The sequence below is a fragment of the Coptis chinensis genome, chromosome 3, assembly GCF_015680905.1.
Source record: "Coptis chinensis isolate HL-2020 chromosome 3, ASM1568090v1, whole genome shotgun sequence".
Taxonomy (NCBI): domain Eukaryota; kingdom Viridiplantae; phylum Streptophyta; class Magnoliopsida; order Ranunculales; family Ranunculaceae; genus Coptis; species Coptis chinensis.
Genome location: NC_141458.1, coordinates 109,751,416 through 109,775,088, shown reverse-complemented (window position 1 = coordinate 109,775,088; position 23,673 = coordinate 109,751,416). Strand labels below are relative to the sequence as shown.

At 36.8% G+C, this 23,673-nt stretch overlaps 2 protein-coding genes and 1 long non-coding RNA gene across 3 annotated transcripts; 1 reads left to right on the top strand and 2 right to left on the bottom strand.

Annotated features, from left to right (window-relative positions):
• Positions 1-5,322: 5,322 nt before the first annotated feature.
• On the bottom strand, positions 5,323-6,063 carry LOC147512878 (uncharacterized). Its single transcript, XM_086598812.1, has one exon. The coding sequence runs from the start codon at positions 6,061-6,063 to the stop codon at positions 5,323-5,325; it is 741 nt and encodes a 246-aa protein (XP_086454938.1).
• A 12,082-nt stretch (positions 6,064-18,145) lies between these two features.
• On the bottom strand, positions 18,146-18,616 carry LOC147512877 (uncharacterized). Its single transcript, XM_086598811.1, has one exon. It carries the CDS (start codon positions 18,614-18,616, stop codon positions 18,146-18,148), a length of 471 nt encoding a protein of 156 aa, XP_086454937.1.
• Positions 18,617-21,308: 2,692 nt separating this feature from the next.
• LOC147512876 (uncharacterized) lies at positions 21,309-21,924 on the top strand. Its single transcript, XR_015217290.1, has 2 exons — positions 21,309-21,556; positions 21,630-21,924. It is a non-coding gene; the product is annotated as an uncharacterized LOC147512876 (long non-coding RNA).
• The last annotated feature ends 1,749 nt before the right edge of the window (positions 21,925-23,673 follow it).

Genomic DNA, 23,673 nt, shown 5'->3' with positions numbered 1-23,673 from the left:
CAAGAAGAGAAAAACCAATATACCCCATGAGGCCTTCTTAACTGAACAATATTCCTCTTTATCTGAACATAACGAAATTATTAAGTACAAGGACCCTGGTCGTCCTACTGTACAATGCACCTTGGGAGATTACTTCATAACAACTGCTCTATTAGACTTGGGGGTGAGTGTTAACTTAACTCTTTTTTTATTTATATAAACAACTAGGTCTAACAAAACTTCAACCAACCAAAATGACTTTGCAGTTAGCCGATCATTCTATTAAGTATCCTAAGGGTGTAGTAAAAAATGTTCTCGTTAAAGTTCAGGATTTTTACTATCCAGCCGATTTCGTTATTCTCGACACAGAAGTTGCTCATGATTCCATTCCCATCATCTTAGGGCGTCCTTTCTTGGCAACTGCCAATGCTCAAATCAATTGTCGGGATGGCTCAATGACTCTTTCTTTTGGAAATCTTTCTGTGGAAGTTAACATATTTAGACAAAAGCAGGGACATGCAATTAGGTTTGCTTGTAGCAGGAGAAGTGAAGTCCATTGAGAGTTTTGTATCTCACATTAGTGCGGCTGACACTTTCGTCCCCACACTAGTAGATACACCTCTTATGGAAGAAGACAAAGATCACAATTTCTACTGCCTAGATGTAGATAACATCGAGGAAGATTTTCTTCGACTCTTTTGCAACCCTTCTTTGCCACCTCACAAGTCCCCTCCTATTGACATCCATTCAGCCCTAGACGCTATGACAGAAGAAGAATTTTTCACCCTCTATCCTAGTAATTCTTCTGACCCACCTATTGAGAAATGTCTTGCATATCTCAAGGCCTCTGATGATATATAACTAAGAACACTAGTGGAGCACCATTTACCCACCTTACATCCTCATGTCACTCATTCACCTTCCATCACCAATATTCCCCACCTTCCATTTTTTCAAAGGAACCTTGAGTTTGCACTTGACCTTCTTATTTCTCCTGTGCTTCATGATTTTCTAAACTTATCTGGTGAAGAAATAATACCCAAGGACAAGCTACATGACATTTTTTAATTATTTTCATTCCATCCTTCTAAAACTTATCCACATCCCACGTATTTTCCAAAACCATCCATTTTCTCACGCTCATTCACTTGGCATCCCTTTCGTAGGAGGAAAAAGAAGAAACTGTATGCTCGATTAGGTTTTAGATCCATCAGAATTCACTCTCATTCTACTAAGCCATGTCATAGGAAATCTTGGTGCTTGATTCTGTTTGACGGTGCATTCTGTGTTAACTATTTATGGAAAGATCCACAATTATTTAGATTATTGATATATGGTAAACTACATGTTAATACATATATATCACATTAAGTCTAGGGAATCTAACTTTAAAAGACCCAAGTTTTTGTACAATACCACCTTTATGGAGTATAGGCCAAACAAAAATTTTCAAACTTAAAAAAAGTTTTCCAATTTTGTTTGGGGGTGGCGTATTTTGGTATTTCATTTCAAAACGTTTTGCCACCCATTGTCTGTCATGTTTACTCCAATTTAGTTAGTACGTAACAATTTAATTGTGCTTCATGTTATCATATCATCTTTTATAATATTTTTGTTATAGGTACTGCCAATTTTTGCCACGTTTTTATGGTAAATTCTTTCCTTATCTCTTTACACTTTGAGGACAAAGCGTTCGATTGTTTGGGGGTGGGATAGAAACATTTGTAAAAATTAGGCACTTTTAGGATGTAAATTACACACTTTTCTTTATAAAATATTAAAAATCATAAATATTGTTTATACTAGGCACTTAGTGATAATGGTATAATTCCTTTCTCCATGATGATATTAGTCTAGAAATCTCATGTAGTACTTGAATTAGGATTTAATTTTTGAAACTTAGATTAATATATAGGTAATAGTCATTGCATCTTTTCACGAACATCTTGCATGAGCATCTTTGATTGTATTTGGCAGTATTTTTCTGAGACCTAGGTTAGAGTACTTAATACATATCCTATGAGCATCTAGCCTAAAAGCCTCGTAAGAGTGAAATATCTGAGTGATGACACAAGAGAGAAGTAAATTATGAGTAGAGAAATCACACATCCACTTGTTTGATCACCACACTATATCCTAAGCGAGAATTTAGGCCCTCTTTGGATCGATATAGCTAGAAATTCACACCTATATGAAATTTATTATCCGCTAGTCGCCCCACTGAGCCTTTCATTAGCCTTTTCACAAACCAAAAATCCTTTACCCAATAAAACAAAATAAAAAAAATAAAATCAGCTTACCTATCTGGATAAGTCTGAGAAATAGGATGAGTGAAGAAAAGAGAAGAGAAAAACCTGTGTAAACAAAAATTCGTTAGTTGTTTCAGAAAAGAAAAAGAAAAGAAAGTTTGCATCAAAGAAAAGAAAAAAGAAAAATAGAAATAAAATAAAAACTCCAAAAATAGAATAAAAGGAGTCAAAAAGCCAAAATAAAAAGGCTAAGGATGGAAACAAAGTGTAGAAGCAAAATAAGAACGAGGTTTTCTCTAGTTACATAATATGAAGACCCTATTTTCTCAGATTTGTCTTTTTGAATATCCATTTCCTTCCTTCTTTAACCAACACCTACGCCCCGTATCACCTAATAAAGACCTCTAGCTCAATTATGAATAGGTTGGTGTGATAGTAAGTGGTAGATGTGTTTGATCGACCTCGGCTTCCTTGGATTGTCATTGAGATTGTGAGGAAATGTGTGCCCGCTGCACACTAGAGTTAGCAAACTTGAGTGAAAAAATCAGAGTGTACGTTATATGTTTTGACACATTCCTTGTGAGAACCTACTTGGGCACGCTACCCAAAAGTTTCAGAAACAGACTTGCCATTGAATTTCATACCATAGTTCATTGTATAGTTGTTTATCTTAAGAGGATTTGATTATTATGCATGTATTAGTTTAAGTTTTAGAATGATCATCATTGTTTAAATACTAGTGAGATGTATAGATTTTGAGATAAAATTAGGGAACAATTACTGTTATTTCTTAGTCGTTGTAGTATAAATGAAGTTTGTGAGTACCTTCTCTAGAAAACTCTCATGAGGCTATAACTCGTCCACTAGGGAATTCTTAGTGGTTTAAGGCCTTATTGCATATGGTCAATCCAGTCGCACTCAGCGAAACGAGACTAGTTAAAAAATACATTTTTAGCCACTTATTTTAATTTCGCATATTTGCTTGAGGACAAGTAAAATGCTGTTTGGGGGTGGTTTGATAAGAGCCCAAAATTGTAGTTTAAACCCTTTAATAGTATTTCTATTTAGCCAATTATGTTATTAATAATATAGGTTTATCACTAATTACGTGCTTTTGAGTATTTCAGGCTTTGGAGTTGAATAAATATTAATTCGTTCCTAATTAGGCGCTAAAAGGAGCTAAAGTGATTGCTAGAGATGTTCCATGAAGAAAGCCAAGTTTAATGGAGAAAAAGCCTTTAAAAATCCCAAGTCAACACTGTTAAGTGAAAGTCAAACCGGATTAGAGAGCTGAAGAAAAGTCAACAAAACTTCAAAATGCCATATCTTTGGACTCAGGTCTCGGAATTGGGCCCATTTTATATCAAAATGACTGGCTCAGAAAGATCTTTCCAATGGTCCAGGCCTTGACTCAATCAGAGTAGTATAAGTTAGTGAAAACGTGTGCTATAGTAACACAACTAGAATTAGAAGTCTTGGATTCAACCAATTGGGTTATAGACTTGATTTATGGGTCCATAACCTAACCTAAAAATCCATGCATGATTTTGTATCATTATATATATATAAGAGAATGAAAACCCTAAACTCTGATCTCCCTTCCATTAGTTAGAATAAATTAGGGTTCTCTCTCTCTCTCTCTCTCTCTCTCTCTCTCTCTCTCTCTCTCCTTTTTAGTTTTAGTTTATGAGTTTAGTTTGTAGCCTCCATTAGAATCTTTTAATAAAAGTCTTAGTTTATTCAATTCAATAATTACTTTTCTTTACATTATGTCTTTCTTTCATTATTTTAGTTTAATTAATCCAATGATATTAGGCTAATCCCCCCATTAGAGGGAGTGATTATGAAGCCTAACGAGGAATAGATTGCTTAGTAGAATTATTGAATTGTGTATGTATTTCAATGAGTTTAGTTTATTGTATGACTTCCAAAATAAGCATATAGTAAATTAAACTAGAGATTATTATAATTAAGTCGAGAGACTTGGTTGTAATAATCCTACGTGCTAGTAACTAGCTTTCAAACCCGTCCTACGAACGGGTGCAGTTATATTAAATTATCCTGAAAAATATTTGCAAGTTTGTATAACTGTAAAATATGAATTATGTTGATCACTCATCCAAATTTCTTGAAACGTGAAAATCCAAGTCTTGATAAAAGCCTTCGTCATCTTTTTGTTGGTTAAGAATAGAAGTTTTTTTTTTTTTTTTTGCTAAAGGTAATTGATTAATAAAGAATAAGGGTTACAAAAGTGGAATTTACATATTAAGAACCGCTTAATGAAGGTTACATCATATGTGTACCTTTCCTAAAACATCAATGATTTAATGGACAAAATGAAAATAAGTGGTGTAGTGATTATCTAGATTCTTCATGAAGAGTGGTCTACTATCCCACCATTTTCTTTCACCTTGAGCCAAGTTAGCCCCATGTTTAGAGCAGCTATCGACTCCAAGGTTAGTCTCTCTCCAAGTGGCTGTGACATTGATCCATGTTGCCTGCTCCATCATAGTTTGCCACCTTTCTCGGACTCTCCAATGTACCTTATTCTCCTGAAATGCTTGGACTACAGATTTCGAGTCACTTTCCACCCATATATATTTCCACCACAGGTCCAGTAGCCTTTGTGTACACGGCTTCCACAATAGCATTTGTTTCAGCCATGTAGTTAGTATTGACCCCGGACCTCCCGCCATTTGCACCTAAGAATTCACCCTTATAGTTTTAAGATAACCATTCCCCAACCTGATCTCCAAGGATTCCCTCTCGAGCACCCATCAGTATTTACCTTTAATATTCCAGGTGGAGGAAGAGTCCAGAAACATTCAATGATTTTCGGTGCTCTTCTCAGCTTGTGTTGAAGGTTGAAGACTCTAAGAATCTTTAAATCATGAACCGAGTTCTCCATATGCCCTGTAGATCTGTGGTGAGCTCAAATGATTACTCGTCTTGCTAAAAAGCAAATGTGCGATAAACTTGAGGCTTTACTATCGTAAAGTACTCTGTTTCGGTTCTTCCAAAGACTCACCATCATAGTAATAGAACAAGCTTTCCACATATCAAGTATGAGGGAGCTGTAGTGTTTACCTTGCTGCTACACATCCTGAAATGATTCTGGGTTCTTGCAAGTGTTGAAAATGTCTCGAGCATAGTTCCATACTGTTTTGGCCAGAGTACATTGAAAGAGAATATGCTCCAGAGTTTCTTGCTGATTGCGGCAGTTGCAACATCTAGAAGCCAGTTGCATTTTTCGCCTTTGGAGTTGATCATCTGTTCGGGTTGCGTCGTGTGCCAGCTTCCATGCAATCCCTTGTGTTTTCGGTAGAGTTTTTGAGCCCCATATGAATTTACACCATGCTGGTTTGGCTGATTTCTTTCTGATGGCGTTATGAGCTTCCGAAACTGTGAAGTTCCTAGTAGAAGAACCTACCCATACCCTTGTATCCTCTCTTGCACTATTTGGTTGCGGGAGAGTGCCCAGTTCTATGCCCATTTGCTGCAACAGTTGAGTCATGTTTACCGAAAAATTCCAGTTATCTCCCTGAATACACTCACTAAGCTTTGACTGAAACTTGACAATCTCTTTTCGCTCTTCCTGAAAGAAGTCGCAGAGCGGTTTATTCAACATCCAGTTCTCTCTCCAGAGATTGATAGAGGTGCCATTGCCCACCGTCCATCCATGAAGATGTTTCATCTCACTTAGTGCCCATTTGATACCATTCCAAACAGTGGAGGTTTTGTAGTTCGACCATCCCCCTGTTTGATTGGTATATTTACCTTTCATGAAGGACGCCCAATCATAATCCTCTGTTAGAAGACTCCATGCTTGTTTCATAAGCATTGAGAGATTTATATCTTGCAGTTTTCTTAACCCCAGTCCCCCTTCCTCTGTAGGCTTGCATGCTTTCTCCCATGATACCGTGATAGATTTCTGTTCTGCCGGGTTTCCGCTCCAAATGAAATTTTTGATAATAGCTTCACATTCCTTTATCACTGATTTCGCCACTTGTATATAACCATATTATGCCTTTGGGATCTTTGTTTAGAACATGTCGTGCAAGGACTACCCTTCCTTGGAAAGATAGTAATTTGCCGGCCCATCCCGAAGCTTTTCTTCTGATCTTATCCACTAAAGGAGCAAGTGCTACTTTCATTACTCTCCCCATGACTAGAGGTACCCCTAGGTACTTTTCAGGCAGTTTTCCTTCCTTGATATTCAAAGTCTCCTGTATTAGCTGTTTCCATCTGTTTGTCATTGGGCTAAGAAAAATCTTGCATTTGTCCTTGTTAATGATTTGTCCAGATGAGTCTTGATATCTATTAAGAATCTTGACAATCTGTCTGGTGCATCTCATGTTAGCATTATTGAACAAGAAAATATCATCGGCAAACATTAGGTGTGATGGATTTGCGGTATTTACCATTAACCACCATATGCGAATCTTCTTCTCGTGGACAAGCTTGCGATGTTTACGCTTAAATAAATCCTCTGCTATCGCAAAAAGCATTGGAGATAGTGGATCACCCTATTTCAGCCCTCTCTCAGCAGAAAAATGACTTTTCGGTCCACCATTGAGCATTATAGACATTGAGTTGCTAGAGAAAGCTCCTTGTAGCCATTGAATCTATATATCACGAGAATCCCACATGCCGTAGAATTTTGCCATATAGAAATTCCCAATCCATTGTATCAAAAGCTTGAGAAATGTCGATCTTGATTGCTAAACTTCCCCATGCCGAGGTGTTTTGCAGCTCATTGATTAACTTCGGAGGCTAACCCAATGGCTTCTTTGAGAGTTTCTATTTGGGATGAAACCATATTGCTCCTTGCTAATGATCCTTTCTGCAATTGGGCTCAATGTTATGGCAAGAATCTTGGTGATGATCTTGAACACAAAATTAGAAAGACAAATAGGCCCTGAATTTGTTAACTGGTTGGCATTCTTTTCTTTAGGGATTAACACAATGAAGTTCGAAAGTTAACTCCCATAGGCAGCCGAGATTTGATGAAGAAATATCTTATAGCTCGACCAAATCATATTCCACAATGTCCCAAAGATTGTTGAAAGAAAAAAGCCCGTAAAACCATCAGGGCCTGGGGAGCTGTCCACTTTAAGGTGAAAAACCGCTGCCCTCACTTCTTGTGCTGATGGGATGGAAGATATCTTTTCATTGTCTTCATCTGAAATTGCCTGAGGCATATTTTGAATTAGACTCCAATCAATCTCATGTTCCAATTTTTTGAATTTATCCTCATAGTGCTTGGCCAAGAACTCTCCGATATCCTCCTGAGTGCTGAGTGTGTTCCCCTTATTGTTTTTCAGTTCCAATATCATAGATTTGCTTCTATTGCTATTCGCCATTGCATGAAAGAACTTGGTGCTTCGATCATTATCATTATCGGTGGCTCCTCGCTTTCGCCTCGAACATCGTTCTTGTTCTAGCAATTGCTCAACCTTGTTCTCTTGATTCACCATTTGCATAGTGAACTCCTCATTCATGTTCCCTTGTTCAAAATGTTTTTGCATCTGCTCTAGACTCTTGGATTCTTCTTCAACTTGAAATTTGATGTTACCGAATATCTCCCCTGATTTCCAAACTTTCAAAGCTTTTCGATTCCGCTTAAGTTTTTGTGTTAGAATATAGATAGAATGTCCTGACACAGGAACATCCCAATTTGCTTGAACCATATCTCTGAAAGTTGAGTGTGAACACCACATGTTGAAAAATTTGAAGGGAATATTTTTTGGTAGAGGAATATCTACGCTTCGACCCACTATAGGAGAGTGATCCGAGCATAGCCTGTTGCATACCTTATAGTTCCATCCGGGTATTTGGAGCTCCATAGAATATTGAAGAACATCTGTCCGGTTTACCCGGAATTTTTAAGTCGCCCGACTTGCTTGTTCCACCAAGAGAAGTGAAACCCATTGCAAGGAGCTTCCATCAAGTGATTGGAACCAACAAAAATCTGTGAAATCGGGACATCGGCTTTGTAGATGGTCGATGGCCTCCCTGTTTGTCCGAGTAACTTTCGGATAAGCATTAAAATCACCAAGAATTAACCATGGAAGGTTCATGAGGCTTAGCTGATGAAGATCCATCCATAGTTGCCTCCGATTCACATAGATGCAATGAGCATGAATAATAGACAAAAGCACTCCATCTATCTCCATTCGCTAAGCTGTTGATTGGAGCAATGTATCATATTCGAGTAGCAACTGTTGTCTTCGGAAAAGCCAAATGTTAGGAACTCTATTTGGACTAGTGTTGTAGAAGAAGCAAGAACTCATTCGATGATTGGAGATAAGACTTGGAGAAATCATCGGTGATCATAGGTTCGCAATACCTACTATGTCGGGATCCCATTTATTGATGAGCTTGAAAGCCTATTTTGCAACTTGTCGTTCGCAATTCCTCTGATGTTCCAAAATATGCACCTCATTGAGGTCGAGGTTTTTTATTGTGAGTGAAGGTGTAAACCACCTTTAATTATCCACTTTTGCCGATCCGAGATCGTGATGACGGACTGTAATTGGGATATGTTTGTTGCATCGCCAGCGAGGTGCTGTTTGATTCACGAAGATTATATCGGATTCTTGAGTGTCATTCACCATCAAGCCCATCAAGCCCACAGTAGGATCTTGTTCCTCTTGTTCATCATCCTCCGCCATGTCTCCCCATCTGGAAGTAGGGGTTTCTGGTCAGGAGGTTCTTTATCATCCACTCCAGAATGCTGTTTGCGTACCATCATTTGAAGAACTTTCTCCGCTTCAGTCTCGACCAAAGTTTTTTCAGCGTAAACTTCATGGATTTGAGACATTGATCGTCCACTTCTTTTCTTTTTGAGATGCTCATGCTTTCGATCCTCGGTTTCAACCTTTGTCGATCTCCTTGTTTCTCTCCAAAGAAATTACTTCCTCCTCCCTGACTGTCTCTGCATTTTTTTGTTGTTGCGGAGTATGTGTACTCTGCTCTTGGTCTGCTTCCTGCAATGATTCTCTATCTTTGCATGTCCCCCCATTTACTTCTTGTCCTTGTTCGGGCAGCTTAGCTCTCCTGCACCTCTATGGTTTGTATTTCCTCTATCTCAAGATTTTCAAACCTATTAAATGAAATGTTTCCACCCGGTTGCTCATTAGATTTTGGTCTCCAAATTGTCTCTCCTTGTTTACTAGGTTCAACTGCGTTTTTGTTTTCGACCGTTTTTCTTCGTCTTCCCTCCTCGAAAATCGGCATCGGGGTAAGGTCAATCACAACATCTTTGCCTTTATTTTCTTTCCCCGAGAAGTTTGCATATCACCTTTTAGTTTCCTACATTCAAGTAACCGGATGCCCGACAATTTTGCGGTGGGTACACATCTTTGGTAACTTCCCTATCTCCCATGCGCCAAAACTTCACCGACTTTGTTTGCACATAAATCCGGTCGGGTATGGGTTCCGAAGGTCCACATCTACCGAATTTTCGTGATAATATCCCGTATCGGCTCGGCTCAGATTCTCATCAATCTGCATCGGGTAACCCACCCCTCTTTGCAATGGACATAAGGATTTCGGTTCCCGAATTCTTGACCAAGTCCTGGAACTGAAACCATACTAAAGCGTGGGACTGCGCCTCGACTATCGGACAAAAGTTGATTGGTGTCGACTTATTCTCATTGGACTTTTATCAAAGTCCGGACTCCTTTCGCGCACACCCTATTCGGATCCTCGGATTTGAAAATCTCAGAAATAGATATCCTTTACCAATGGGAGTAATAATCCACTCACCGAGGGATGCAGATTTTCCTTGCTATTTCCGCGACTTTTTGATTGGTACTTTTCGTAAATCAATTCTACCCACTAAACATAACTTACAATAGAGCAACCCCTTTTCATCGCCTTTCTCGGAATGGTGATGGTGGGTAGTCCCCATCTTATCGAGGGGTTTGGAAGCTTTTGAAGTTATGCTTGTTATTGTGTGGCTTTTTTTGCCTCAAAGATAAGAGATTTTGGCAATCGCCTTGTTTCTGTACCATATTCGACTTTCTTGATTTGGTTCCTTACCAATGTCGATGCCACGAAAGTGTTTCTCATCTCCTTTTTGTATGCTTCTTTTCTCGATAAAGGAGCTTTTCGAACTCATAGATATCCATGTTTGTCATGTTTCTTTTTGAACTTCGATCGCATTTCCGCGGTAGAGGATTTTACCCTAGAAGAAACCGACCATAGAGAGGATATAAACTAGCCTTTTTAGAACTTTCACTGTAAGCAGTGAAGGATTTGACCCAAAAGGCAAGGAGAGAAGAATTTTCTGGAAATAACACTGTTGTTCAGTGTAGGATTTTACCCGAAATAGCTATGAATAGAGAGTTGAGGAGATAGAGAAGAGTCTCTTATCTTTTGTTTTTGCTAAAAGAGGCAAAAAAGAGAGGTGTACAGGATCATAAGCGCAGCTTATGTAATATCACACCAAGTCGCATCTAATATGGTCCCCATTGCTAAGAATAGAAGTTTGAATGAAGTTTTGTTAGAATGCCCAATGAGGAGAAGATCTGATAAACACCACTTTAAATGCAAAACCAGTTAATTGTTTTTTACGGTTAGTTCAATGCATTTAATTTGTATAAAGTTTTCGATTTCCCGTTAATTATTTTTTTAAGTTAGTTCACTACATTTGCATCCAATTTTCGATTTCCCGTTAACTATTCTTTGAAATTAGTTCCATGTATTTGCATCCAGTTTCCAATTTTCGGTTAATTATACTTTGAGGTTAGTTCTATGCATTTGCATCCAATTTCTGATTTTCCGTTAATTATTTTTTAAGGTTAGTTCAATGCATTTGCATTCATTTTCTAATTTTTCGTTAAATATTTTATGTGGTTAGTTCAATACATTTGCATCTAGTTTCCAAATTCCCGTTAATTATTCTTTGAGGTTCGTTCAATGCATTTGCATCTAGTTTCCGAATTCCCGTTAATTATTCTTTGAGGTTCGTTCAATGCTTTTACATAAGTTTCTGATTTCCCGTTAATTATACTTTGAGGTTAGTTCAATGCAGTTGAATTCTAGTTTCCAGCAGATTTCCGGTTAATTATTACTTAAGCTTAGTTCAACGCATTTGCATCTAGTTTCTGATATCCCGTTAATTATTCTTTGAGGTTAGTTCAATGCAGTTGCATTCAGTTTCTAATTTTCCGTTAATTATTCTTTGATGTCGGTTAGTTCAATGCATTTACATCCAGTTTCCGATTTTTCATTAATTATCTAAGGTGGTGTGTAGTACCAATGCAACTTTTATGGATCCTTTTGTAGTGTCCTTGCAAACATTGCATAAAAAATATATTATACATGATGATATGTGGGATCATCAAAGATTATCCTGTTTCCGATTTCCAATTAATTAATTTTTTAGGCTAGTTCAATGCATATGTATCCAATTTCTAATTTTTCATTACTTATTCTTTGAGGTTAGTTCAATGCATTTGCATAAAGTTTCCAATTTTCTATCAATTATTCTTTGAGTTGCAAAATATTATTATTCTTGTTCAAGCACTTAGTTTCAATTGAAAGATAAACAATAACACTTTTCTTATTATAAACGTTGCTTGTAAGAATAACAACAATACACCGTTGACATATATGCGAGAAACATTATGTCTCAATGCCAATTTGTCAATAGTCTAGCTATGGCAATGGAATAGGAAAAATGAAGTATATATACAACTATAAGCAAAAAAGAACACAATGTAATTAGTCTTATACCATTGGTACTTGATTAGCCACTCTATTGGGTTTAGGTGTTGTGATAACGTTAATTTGTATTTTGTAGTTCTTTTCTGTTTCATTTTTGGAAAATGGTGACATGCTATACAAATAACCTTGACTTTATTGGTTTAGGTGTTGTGTTAACTTGGTTTGTTTGTTGTTCTTTTGGTGAATTGTTGTTCAAAGATCGTGAGGCAGAAATGAATTGTAGCTTTCACTTTATTGGCTAGTTGCTTGATAATTATATTGGAGTTTGATCGTTGGAGTATGTGACGTTACAAAGTGAGCTGTTTGCATGGTTAATGGTTTTGGTGGGAATGGGAGTGCATAAGATTTTCTACATCTGTTCATTATTTGCCAACCTTTTGGTATTGATTTTGGGCCCAAAAAAATAGTTTGAAAACCGAACATTTGTTTTGGCCTTTTTGGATAATAACGTGGTTCTTAAGTTCTTTACATGTCATATTTCAAACACTTGTAATATATATCTTACTATATTAGAAAAATATGGGGGTGGATGAACAGTAATTTTCATGTACGTCACAGGGGCATTTTCATCGTTTCGCATCTAAACAACATAGGCAGTTTCGTCGTTTCGCACATAATAGAAAATTCTATATACTTCTCGATTTTTCCTCTCTTTCGTCTCCACTCTCTCTCTCTGCTCAAGCTTCCAACTGTCCTCTCCAAGTGGGTATAAAGGTTATTTGGTAAATTTGATTATGGAAGCTTAGTGAATTTGATTTCAGAAAAAAACTCTCCAACTCAGTATTTTTATTTTATTTTTTTTAGTTTATCAAGCCAAAGTGTGCTTCAATTGGGTGGAAAACTAAATTGGATAGTTTACTAAACGAATGATCGGTGTAAGCATATTGGTAGTGTTTTAGAGAATGGCTGCTTGGTAATTTGATTGTGGAAACTTATTTTAATTGCTATATGAAATTCTCCAACTCAGTATTTTTTTGAGAATTTCCCTTCATTTACTTTCTTGGATCCCCATCAATTGGTTTAAGCTGATATTACCCCATTCACTAACAGTCGGTGTTACTATTCGGAATGTATAATTCAAGAGGTTGTTTGTAGTCATTTATTTAATTGCTAAATTATAATTGTTTAATCATTTTTTTATAAGTTATTAGATTTGTTTGATTACAATTTTAGAGATGTTTATGTTTACTATTCGGATTGGTTGCATTCAAGGGCGTTCAACATGGACAACTCTTCCCAACAAGGTCCAATGTAGTTAACAACGATGCAATTCATTATCGTCCACAACGACAAAACGTGAACGTCTACGTCAACGAGAGAGAAGGCAACGTATGACTAATGAACAACACTCCCTTAAACGCGAACGCTTATTATCAACGTTGAAAGAACACTGTAGCTTATGGTCAGGACCAGTTCCAGTATGATACAGAGCGTTCACCGCGTATAGGCCCTGATAAAGGTATTATCTCTACATTTCTTGAATATTCCTCTCTCCGTGTGTGCAAGTTCTCCTTATTTGTCTCCTAGCTTTCACTGTATGAATGGATGTTAATGGGTTTATGTAGCAGCAATTGCTGTTTACTTCGTTTCTTATGGGGAATAAGAGTTTAGATCTTAAAAGAAATGTTCATTTAATTGGAGAAAAAAGTGGTAGTTTTTGGAGATGTAATCCTCCAACTTAACGAATGAGTCTGGTCAGGAATTGTTACCAACACTTTTTATTTTGCATTTGATATTATGTTTATTTTTGTTTTGCAATTGATATCGCGTAATCGTTTATTGGTATTTGGTACTTGGGGTTGAAAATAAACCAGTGATAGATAAATATATGTTGGTAGATTCTGCTGTAAATTATATGTGGTAGGGTTTATTTGACTATATATATCTAGAAGATGGATAAAAACCTAGATAAGCTAATCAAAGTGTAAGCTGTGGAATGTGGATCACAGGGACTGTTAAATGCTCCTGTATATTTGGTAATGTCTTTTCCGCTCCCCTTAAGATTGGAACTAATGTCGTAACTTAGGTTGAGTCGTAACTTAGGTTGATTGTTTGCTCTATTTTCTGGGGGCTGCAAATTATTTGAACATACAGAGCTTGATTGATGTAGCAGCCCAAATGGTGGCTAACACAATTAAAGGGAAGACAATAGATAAGATCCGTGAGACATTTTTTCGATATAGAAATGATTTCACTCTAGAGGAGTATGATGAAGTTCTGAAAGAACACCCTTGGGCCTTTGAATGATGGCCTGGATGGCATTTGGTTGGTGGTTTGCGGCGTTAGAAGTTGATGGTTAGGGAAGTGTCACACATCTGTAATGGTACTATCAGTAGTTTTCTATGTTAATGGTACTAACATGTTGTACACCTATGATGTACGCACCTCCAACACCTCTTCAAACAATGAAAATACCATCTTATTGAAAAGTTAACTAACTTAGTAAGACAAGTTTTTATCTTCTTGCTCATTTGTCAGTTACATGTTTATATCTTTCTTGCTCAAATCTTCCTTTAGACTATCTGTGATTAGCTGCAAATGTATTGGAGCTTATATGAGAAACAAAAAAGAACCAAAATCAGGTAATTATTTTTGGATTTTAATCATCTTCTTGACCCTTTATAGTTTTTTGCCCACTCTATTTACATGACAGTGTGGTATTCTTATGCATATGTTATTCTAAATTGCAGATTTGTTTCATGTCCATTCTGAGCACCCACTTTAGCTTTTGTAATTGTTAATTTTAAAGAATAATAAAGTGTTTCAATGCGTATAATTATAAATAAGTTGTCACTTGGAGTATACCTTACCTTCTTGATGTAGGTGATATGATCAAGAGATTTTGAAGTTGCCAAGGTAAATGGAAATGCATAGAAACTCAATAGGACAGAGAGAAGAAAATGGAGCAGAAAAATTACTTTTGAAATTGGCAGGTCTTATTTCTTTTTTTTCCTGTCTATAGTCTTTTTATTTGCTATTTTGCGTAGTTGCCTTTGATAGATTGAAGTCGCTTTAAACTTTTTATTTTATATATCCATGGTTATAATATCTATCTAATAAAAGAAATCGGTCCCCATCCGGTGATTACAAATCATTCTCACAAGTTATGACATGGCAAATCCAAAGACTTATGGAGTATGTGTAGTTTATTATTTGGGCACAAGAGTATTGGATCATTGTTGATTTGGTCAACAATGGTTGCTTTATGGGCTGGGCTTTTATCTTTCGGTGGGTTGGGTATCTTTTGGGCCTAATTTGAAACAGCTATAGCATGCGCTATATACTATGATATATAAGGATTGATATTTCATATTCACTACATACTACAAGCAACAATATTACACAACAGAATTAATTAACTCTTGGTCGTTTGGGAGTTGTATTTGCATATTATATTATTATTTTGTTGGCACCTTAGTTATACATGTATGCTACACAATCATAATGCATGTAGTCAGACATCATTTGCAAGATAAAAAATGATACGTGTACTGAAGAGCATGCATGAACATTATATGCCTGACAAGGTGTTGGGATAGGCGATAGCGAACTCACACAAACCTCACTGTGAAGAGAATGCAAGAGGAATTAGGGAATTGAGAAACGTGAAATGATGGAGAAAGAAAATACAGTTAGCATTGTTGCTAATGCTGATGAGACTATCTTTGAACCTATTGCAGGTGCCTATATGTCCAAAGCCCTCAGAACCTACATGTGTCCCGGGTGCATTATTATCGTGGTCCTTGAATTTCTACGCAAGTGTATTAACTCCTTTTACAAAGGTGTAATAACATTGTATGAAAGCTTTGCTATATTTCCTTGACACTGAATGTGATACATCATTATATTACCTTTTGAAACTAAACTTTGTATGTCTTAATCCTCATTTTTGACATTTTTTTAGCACTGGATATGCAGCTATCAAACACTATTTAAGAATGCTTGCAGATGTGAGTTTTGTCTCTCTTCAATATATTCTTTGGTGGAATTTCAAGTAGATGCCTACTACCTACCGCCTTCTATTTTTTTGAGTTGTGCTTTTGCAACTTCTACTTATACGATGAACAAAACCTGTATAAAATGTGTTCTTAACAGATTCTGGGCAGGCCATTTTTTTTTTTATTGTTTCAAGTCAACATTTAATTTTCCTTTACTTATACGATAATGCTCGATTATCTGGTCACAAAGCACTTTTATGCACTATAGACAAGGTTGTTGACATTTATAAACGTGTGGTTCAGTCAATGACCTATTGTGTTGAGCTGTGGATTGATTATTGTAGCTTTGCCATGTTGTTATTTTAAAATCCTACAATAATTTTAGAACTATGTGCTATGGGTATATGGAGTTTATTTTACCTCTACAGGAAATCTGATTTTTTTTAAATTAGTAAAGGAAAATGGCATTTGGTTATGAACTATGCTGACAATATGTAAAAAACTAATAAGTATCCTTACAAGTGAGTATTCTATTGAATTTGGCATTAATGACCAAGCACTATATGCTATATAGTAATTGGTCTGCAATATATTTTGATGGTGTTTATGATAGGGGTACAAATAGCGGAGCAGCTGCAACCTTATGTAAAAGACATGATGGACGACTTTTAGGTGCAGTTTACAATAGGTTTAAGTGTCCGAATGCTATGCAAGCAGAGTGTAAGGGAGGAGAATTAACATTAGTGTTAGCATAAAGATTACAGACAGCCAATACAGTGGTAATAAGTGACAATCAACAACTCATGAAGACTTATGCAGTAAGGGGTAACAGACTGACATGGAGATTAGAAGACCACCTTAATAGGATTTAAAAAGCTTTTAAAGCCAATTTTAAGTTTTTTTTGGATTCTAAGTAAATGTAATTATAATGCTCATAGGTTAGCTGAATGGGCTAATAGATTTGTTGGCCGGAATTTGCCTGCCCCCTAGGTGGGTATATCACTGCAACCTATGTTTAGTTTAAGTTTTAAGATATCACTGCAAAGGTTGTGATTTCACATCTGTCTGTAGTCTATAAATGTGCATCGCACGTGCATATTGCTAGTCGTGTTAATTAGTTTGTCTTCTCCCCTCTCTATCTCTCTTCACATATCCATGTTGCCATGTTGGTCCGCATCTCTTCTTCAATGTTTTTTTTCGACATTACAAAGCAATCAAACAACACAAACTCACTATTTAACTATTTGCAATTGAAGAAGAAAATCATTTGAAGTTCTTTGCAATTGAATAACAAAAATACACTATAATGCTGCTTTTCGAAAGAGCCAAGAGTGGGTTGCATGAACATAGGCTGGTCATCGTGTCTTCTTCACTGTTTTTTCTTCTCCATTGTAGAACAATCGAACAACAAAAGCTCAATGTTAATTATTTGCAATTAAAGGAAAAAAAAAACAATGAAATTTCTTTGCAACTATGTTGCAATATCCTATGAATTGAAATTAATTAAAGTTCAGAGTTAATTAAATTTCTTTGCAATTAAATAAATTAATTTTCACTGGTTGTAGAGTTTCACAAATTGAATTTGTTAGCATCAAGTGAAAAGTTGGAACAGCAAATGCAGGAATCTTTAGTTGTGTCCTATGGTAGATGCCTTCATACTGGATGCAGTTAATGGTATTATCAACTGTCAAATGTCATTGCCATAGTCCTTGTTTGGTAGGCGATTACATAAAGATGTATAAGCAATGTATGCATTTAAATTTTTACTAATTAAAATTTTGATTACATTTAGGCATATTTTTTTTTTCAATATTCAGCATCTATTAATAGATTAATTATATATTTGAAGGGGGAGATATTTTTTTCTTAGCAATATGATAGTCATAAAGTCTACAAATTAACTAAAAAGTTAAAAATTACGAAAGAATAAGTTATAGAAACAACTAAACTAGTAAATTACTTACCCGCCCAAGCTTTTCCGAACCTTTTACGTTTTTGCAAATCCGTCATAAGTTCATGCAAAATTTTGATCTCAAAACTCTAGCGACAATTTCAGGAGAAATCGCCGCGGTGTATATCCAAGAGGAGTCTTGTCAATACATTTTTGAACTTCAGGCCATTTAGGATTGCAAGTAAAAGTTATGAATAGATCAGGAGATCCAGCCCATCGACAAATTGCAATAGCGTCTTGGTAGTTTTGTAGCATATAACGTGGACCTCCGGTGAAAGAAGATGGTAGAACTATTAAGCCTTCCAACAAAACACGGTTTTGAATCTCCGAGAAAATCTTGCATCAACTAATCCTTGATAAAGCTCAAAGACAAACAAATCTACCGGGTTATTTCTAATCCAATCAACTCTAATCTGTTCTACAACACAGTAAGAATCAACAATAAGTTGTTGTTTCAAGCATCCACCAAGAACAATTGTTTTTCCTTCTTTTAGTCTCATTTGCAATCTGAAAGTGTAGAACTCCCTCATGCTTATGTTTGTCCTTTTCCCAACTTTGACATTATTTTGATAAGGGATATCAATCTTGTACCCGTCTTCAGCATGAGGAAACAAAAGAGGATATTGCATGGCCATGAAACTTGGGTGCAATTCATTTATTCTTTTCAGGCCATATCCTTTTTTGTCCACCACAATATCACGGTAATTACCAAATTCACTCTCTTCCTCAACAATAAGTGCAAAGAACCCGGATGATGTCGGCATGTTATAAAGTCTCCCATCCTTTTGTCTTGTACTAATAAGCTTTATAATTTGAAATCACCACCTACGCCGGACTCTTTAAACCTGTCCCTTGCTATTCTATAAGTCTTAGTAAGTTTGTTTGTATTGTTCAACATATCTATCAGTCCCTTCACAATATCTGGATCCAACTCTTTTTCAGACCCGTTTGATAAAATTTTCTTACTAAGAGAGTTCATTCTGTTCACAACTTCATTATCAGTATCATATATGTAAAGTTGGGAAAACTTAGGGCGTAAACCTTCAGGTGGAAGCAAGGTGCCAATTTTGTGGTGGTTTTGGCCTTTTATCTTGTAGACGTAAGGACCATGACCATTGTTTATTGATTCTTGAACGTCACCTCTTGTTGATGTGAAAGCAAATATGCTGTTATATACTCTGATATTTTTCATAAACTTTTTGGATCTAGAGCCAGAATTGCAGTCCATAAGCTCATTTAAAAAATCAGGTGTATCTTTCAGAAAAGGTAGCTGAACTTTCCCTCCACCGTAACATATATAGAAGTTTGGATTTTTAGGATTTTTCATTCGGTCATTCCTTTCTTCATACCAAACAATGGCATCACAGTAAGGACACACTGATGTTGGTTCTCCAAAATCCAACAGTTGGAAACAACGCCCTGAATTAAAATGAATATTAAAAACTATAACTAATAATATAAAAAATAAAATAATATTAAAAACTATAACTAATATAATACTAACTTTCATGCAAAACTTCACTTGGTTTCTCATGGGAAACTTCAACTTCCATATGGTCATTTGTATCGTTTTCATTTTCTACTTCCGAATCATTCCCACTGATTTGAGAATCTTGATCATCGTCACTTTCTCCAACACCGTCTGGTTGATATAGGTGATTTTTTCGGGAATAATGGTTGTCATCGTTTGTTTCACCATCACAATTAACATAACCATGAGTTTCAACTGGTTGGATTTCTCTATTACTCAATATACGTTTTCTTTTATATCGGCTATTTTTGGCTTTTTCATTATTCGACTGCGGTCCATCCACTGTATAAGAATAAAACATGTTAAGTACAACTCAAAGCCAAGTAACAATGAACAATGAAGAATGTCTTACCAAGTTCATTAGGAAAATGCTGTGAAGGAAAAAAAACTATCAAGTTGATGTTTAGTGGATGTAGCATCTGTTGACAAAATTAAACAACATTATAATTATAATGGAAGAAGAAATGATTTTTTGGTTACTTGTCCATTAATAATTAATCAAATATTTTTTTAAAGAAAAGACTTATACTTATTTGATTGCCATGAAACTTAGGTGCAATGAAGAATGTCTTACCAGGTTCATTAGGAAATGACTGAGAACTGTGTTTATCTTTTTTGTATTTGACTCGATGATTCCTGAACCAATTCTTTATATTATCTTCTGAAATTTGACCATGTATTGACAGTTCAGTTGTCAAGAGTTTGATTTCTTCCTTAGTATAATATGATTTTTTTTTATTAAATGCACTTTCAAGTATCTGAAGCTGCATCACTGTTGCGGACCAACATTTCTCATAAGAAACTTCAACTTCAATATGGTCATCCACTGTATAAGAATAAAACATATTAAGTAAACAATTATAACTCAAGTAACAATTAACAATAAAGAATGTCTTAACATCTGTTGACAAAATGCTAATGGAAGACCTTCCACTGGTCCATTCTTTCTGGATGTCCCTGTTTGTTATAAAACCACTTATTCACATTTGTTTTTGTAACCTCACTATGTTCTTTCAACTAATTTGTGATATCTTGGATTTGCAGTTTAGTAGGTTGATTGAAATGATTGAAGGTCTGCTCCAATATTTGAATCTGCATCGTTGTAGGACTCTAACGTTTTTTGGTCGCCATCTAACAAATTAAGGGATTGAAAAATTAAATTAGGGAAATTGTCAAGCAAGGTAAGACAGTGAGGAAAGAATTATGATTTATAAAATCGGCATGAGACAGTGATGTATATATAACCACACACGAAGTGTTTTTGTCTTAGAAGTCTAATACAATGGAAACTCTATTATATATGGACATATATACACACACGAAGTGTTTTTGTCTCAGAAGTCTAATACAATGGGAACTCTATTATCTTGTTTTTGTCTTAAAAAGATTGCTTTTGTTTGCCCGAATGTGCTGCCTTGGGGCATATCTAACTGATAATTATCAAGATTGAGCACTCTGCGTGAGAAGGAAAAACATCAAGATCTTATTTCCAAGCAAACAAAACCTGACTTGCGTACCAGGTGGCCAGCCGAAGCCGAAGCAGCAGAGCGCAACACCAGAAAAATATTTAAGTTGTTCCAAGATGAATATGTTGGTACGTTGGATCTGTTAGCAGACGTTGCTTCTGAGGATGGCTCGTTGTTCACATATAAGGTATCATCATTTCAAAGTGTCAGACCTTTCACTGTTACATTTGACACTTCAAAGAATACAATAGAGTGCAGCTGCAAAAGATTTGAATTCATGGGTGTTCTATGTGCACATGCGCTAAAAGTATTGCATAATAGACGATCGCATGACATTCCATCACCGTATTACTTGAATAGGTGGACCCAAGATGCAACAGTTGGTGTTGTAGTCGATAACCGTGGACAACCGATGCATCTGAATGGTCCCTCATCCTTGGCAATGCGACATATGGCCCTTACTGTAGCTGCAAAAGTGTCTACCTCCGAAAAATGTAGTGTGTTGGCGAAAGAAGTACTAACTCGGGTTCTACGGGAGATAGATGATCTCCTAAAGTTTGGCTTGGATCAAGGCGTGTCTCTTGAAAATAATAGAAGTGTTAACCACGTCAACTTGTGGAATGACTGTGTTGCAGACCATTTTGATGCTAATGTTGGCATGGGTAAACAAAATGGTAGTACAGAAAAGATTCAACCAAGGCTAACAGGTATGTAAACAGATTAATGATTCTATTACATTGTGCACAATTATCAAGTTTATGGTGTGAATTGATCTTTCAGGTAGTCAGGTATCAGTTGGAGTGGTTGGGACTGTTTCTAGTTCATCCTTGGCATCACCCCTTGTCATGCCAAATCATCCTGTTTATCCAGTCAGACCTGGACTCTTCCCCCCACTATGCTCAGGTAGGTTATCTCAATACGCACCACAAACATCATAATGATTTCTTCTTTATTATTGTATCTTGACTTTGGAGTTGCTGAATCAAGCCTTCTAATGGGGCCGTGTTCTGTTCCTCTTAACAGCTAGTGTCTTCTTAATCGTATTCAATACAATTTTGAGTGAGGAATAATTATACTCTTCAAACCCACTGTGCCCTGCCTCGCAAGTCAGCTTGCGTTATTGGCGCAGCTATTGGAGCAATTCTGATGTTACTGATAGGTACTCGTGTTGGAGTTATCCCTCACATGAGGAGAGAAACCGAGTCGACAGTAAACGGCAAACTCGACATCCGGAAGTCGAGCCTTCCTGGAAAAGAAGCGCCGCCGCGCTCGAGTCTCAAGAATATAAGGCGACCAGCTTCAAAGAAGTAGCGCCAGCGTTCAGTGTCAGTCTTGCCAGAGGAGAGCTGGCAAGCGCCAGTCTATATTTTCGTGGCCCTTGCTACAAGATTACCCGCGAATTTGGTTTTGGAGATAAAAACCAAAATCAAGGTTTTGAAAAACCTAACCTAACGTAACCAAACAAGTCGAAGGATTGGAATCCGGACTAAAAACAAAAGAGAACCTTTGAGGAGATACAACCACGTAAAGAGATAAGAGTGATCTAGTAAAAGGAGAGATCGAAAGGGAGAGATTGTAATCTTCCTTCCCATTTTATTAAGAACTGGCTCTTGTGGAAGTAGGCATCATTGGCCGAACCACGGTAAATCTTTGTGTTGTGGTTTGTTGTTTAACTGCTTTACATTATTATATGTTGTTGATAGTTGTTTAGCGAGTTGGGCATGTTAGTATAGGTTGTAGTTGATATTTAGATTTTGTCCGGAGTTGAAGTGTGTTCATACAAGTTATCTGTGTAGTGGGGAACCGATTGGTATTGGTGTAATCCCCAACAAGTGGTATCAGAGCCTTGGTTAGAATAGCCTAGGGTGTTATCCGAATCTTGGTCAGAAGGTGTTTGACGAAATTCCTGAGAGAAGATTTGAGGTTAAATAACTTGTAGAGATGGACCATTCCGTGAACACTCGTATGATGAGTCTGAATAGGAAGAACTACACCATCTGGAAAGCCAAGATGGAAGACTTGCTATATCTTGCAAGGACTTGGCACTTCCCATTGAGAATGAGGGAGTAAGACACTGAAAAGGTGATGAATGAGGCCGAGTGGAAAAAGCTTGACGTAAAAAGCCGATTGGATACATTCGACGATGGATTGACGCGAGTGTGTCTTTCACCATGTGGCCCAAGATTCTGACCGCCCGTCTATGGAAGAAACTTCGAAGACTTTTTATGAGAGGAAGTCGGGTGGAAACAAAGTGCTAGTCGTTAAGAAGTTTGCGAACACGAAGTACCAAGAAGGTTCTTCAATGTCCGAAAGCATCTTAATGAAGTCTGTAATATCATCAATCGATGCATTTGATGAAGATCAATTTGGGGAGAAGTTGAGGCTTTGTTTCTATTTAGGCTCTACCCAAAGTTGGGAGACACTAGCGGTTTCTACATGGAGCAGCCCAAGGATGGAATTGTTACCATGGAGATGGCTACCACGTCTTTCTTTGAATGAGGAGACTAGAAGGAGTGCAAGAAGCTGACTCTTCTAACTCGGAGGTCCTTTTCACGAGAAACGGGGAGAGGTCGAAGAGAAAACCATCTCGTTCTAGAGGTGATGACGAATAAATCTAGGGGTGAAGCTAGAACTCCTAAGCAAGCGGAGAGGCAATGTTACTATTGTGCCACAAAAGGCCACTTCGGATATGAGTCGCGAATTAATCAAGAAGAGGGATGAGAAGAATAAGCGCGGTACATGAAGACATGGTGCAGGAACGAAACACGCTGCAGAGATACTACCGCACTAGTCGGCGACCTAGTGGGAATTGTGTCGATTGTGG

Coding starts and splice junctions, on each gene's coding strand:
- LOC147512878 (XM_086598812.1), bottom strand. CDS start 6,063: ATGAAACAAGCATGGAGTCTTCTAACAGAGGATTATGATTGGGCGTCC.
- LOC147512877 (XM_086598811.1), bottom strand. CDS start 18,616: ATGCCGACATCATCCGGGTTCTTTGCACTTATTGTTGAGGAAGAGAGT.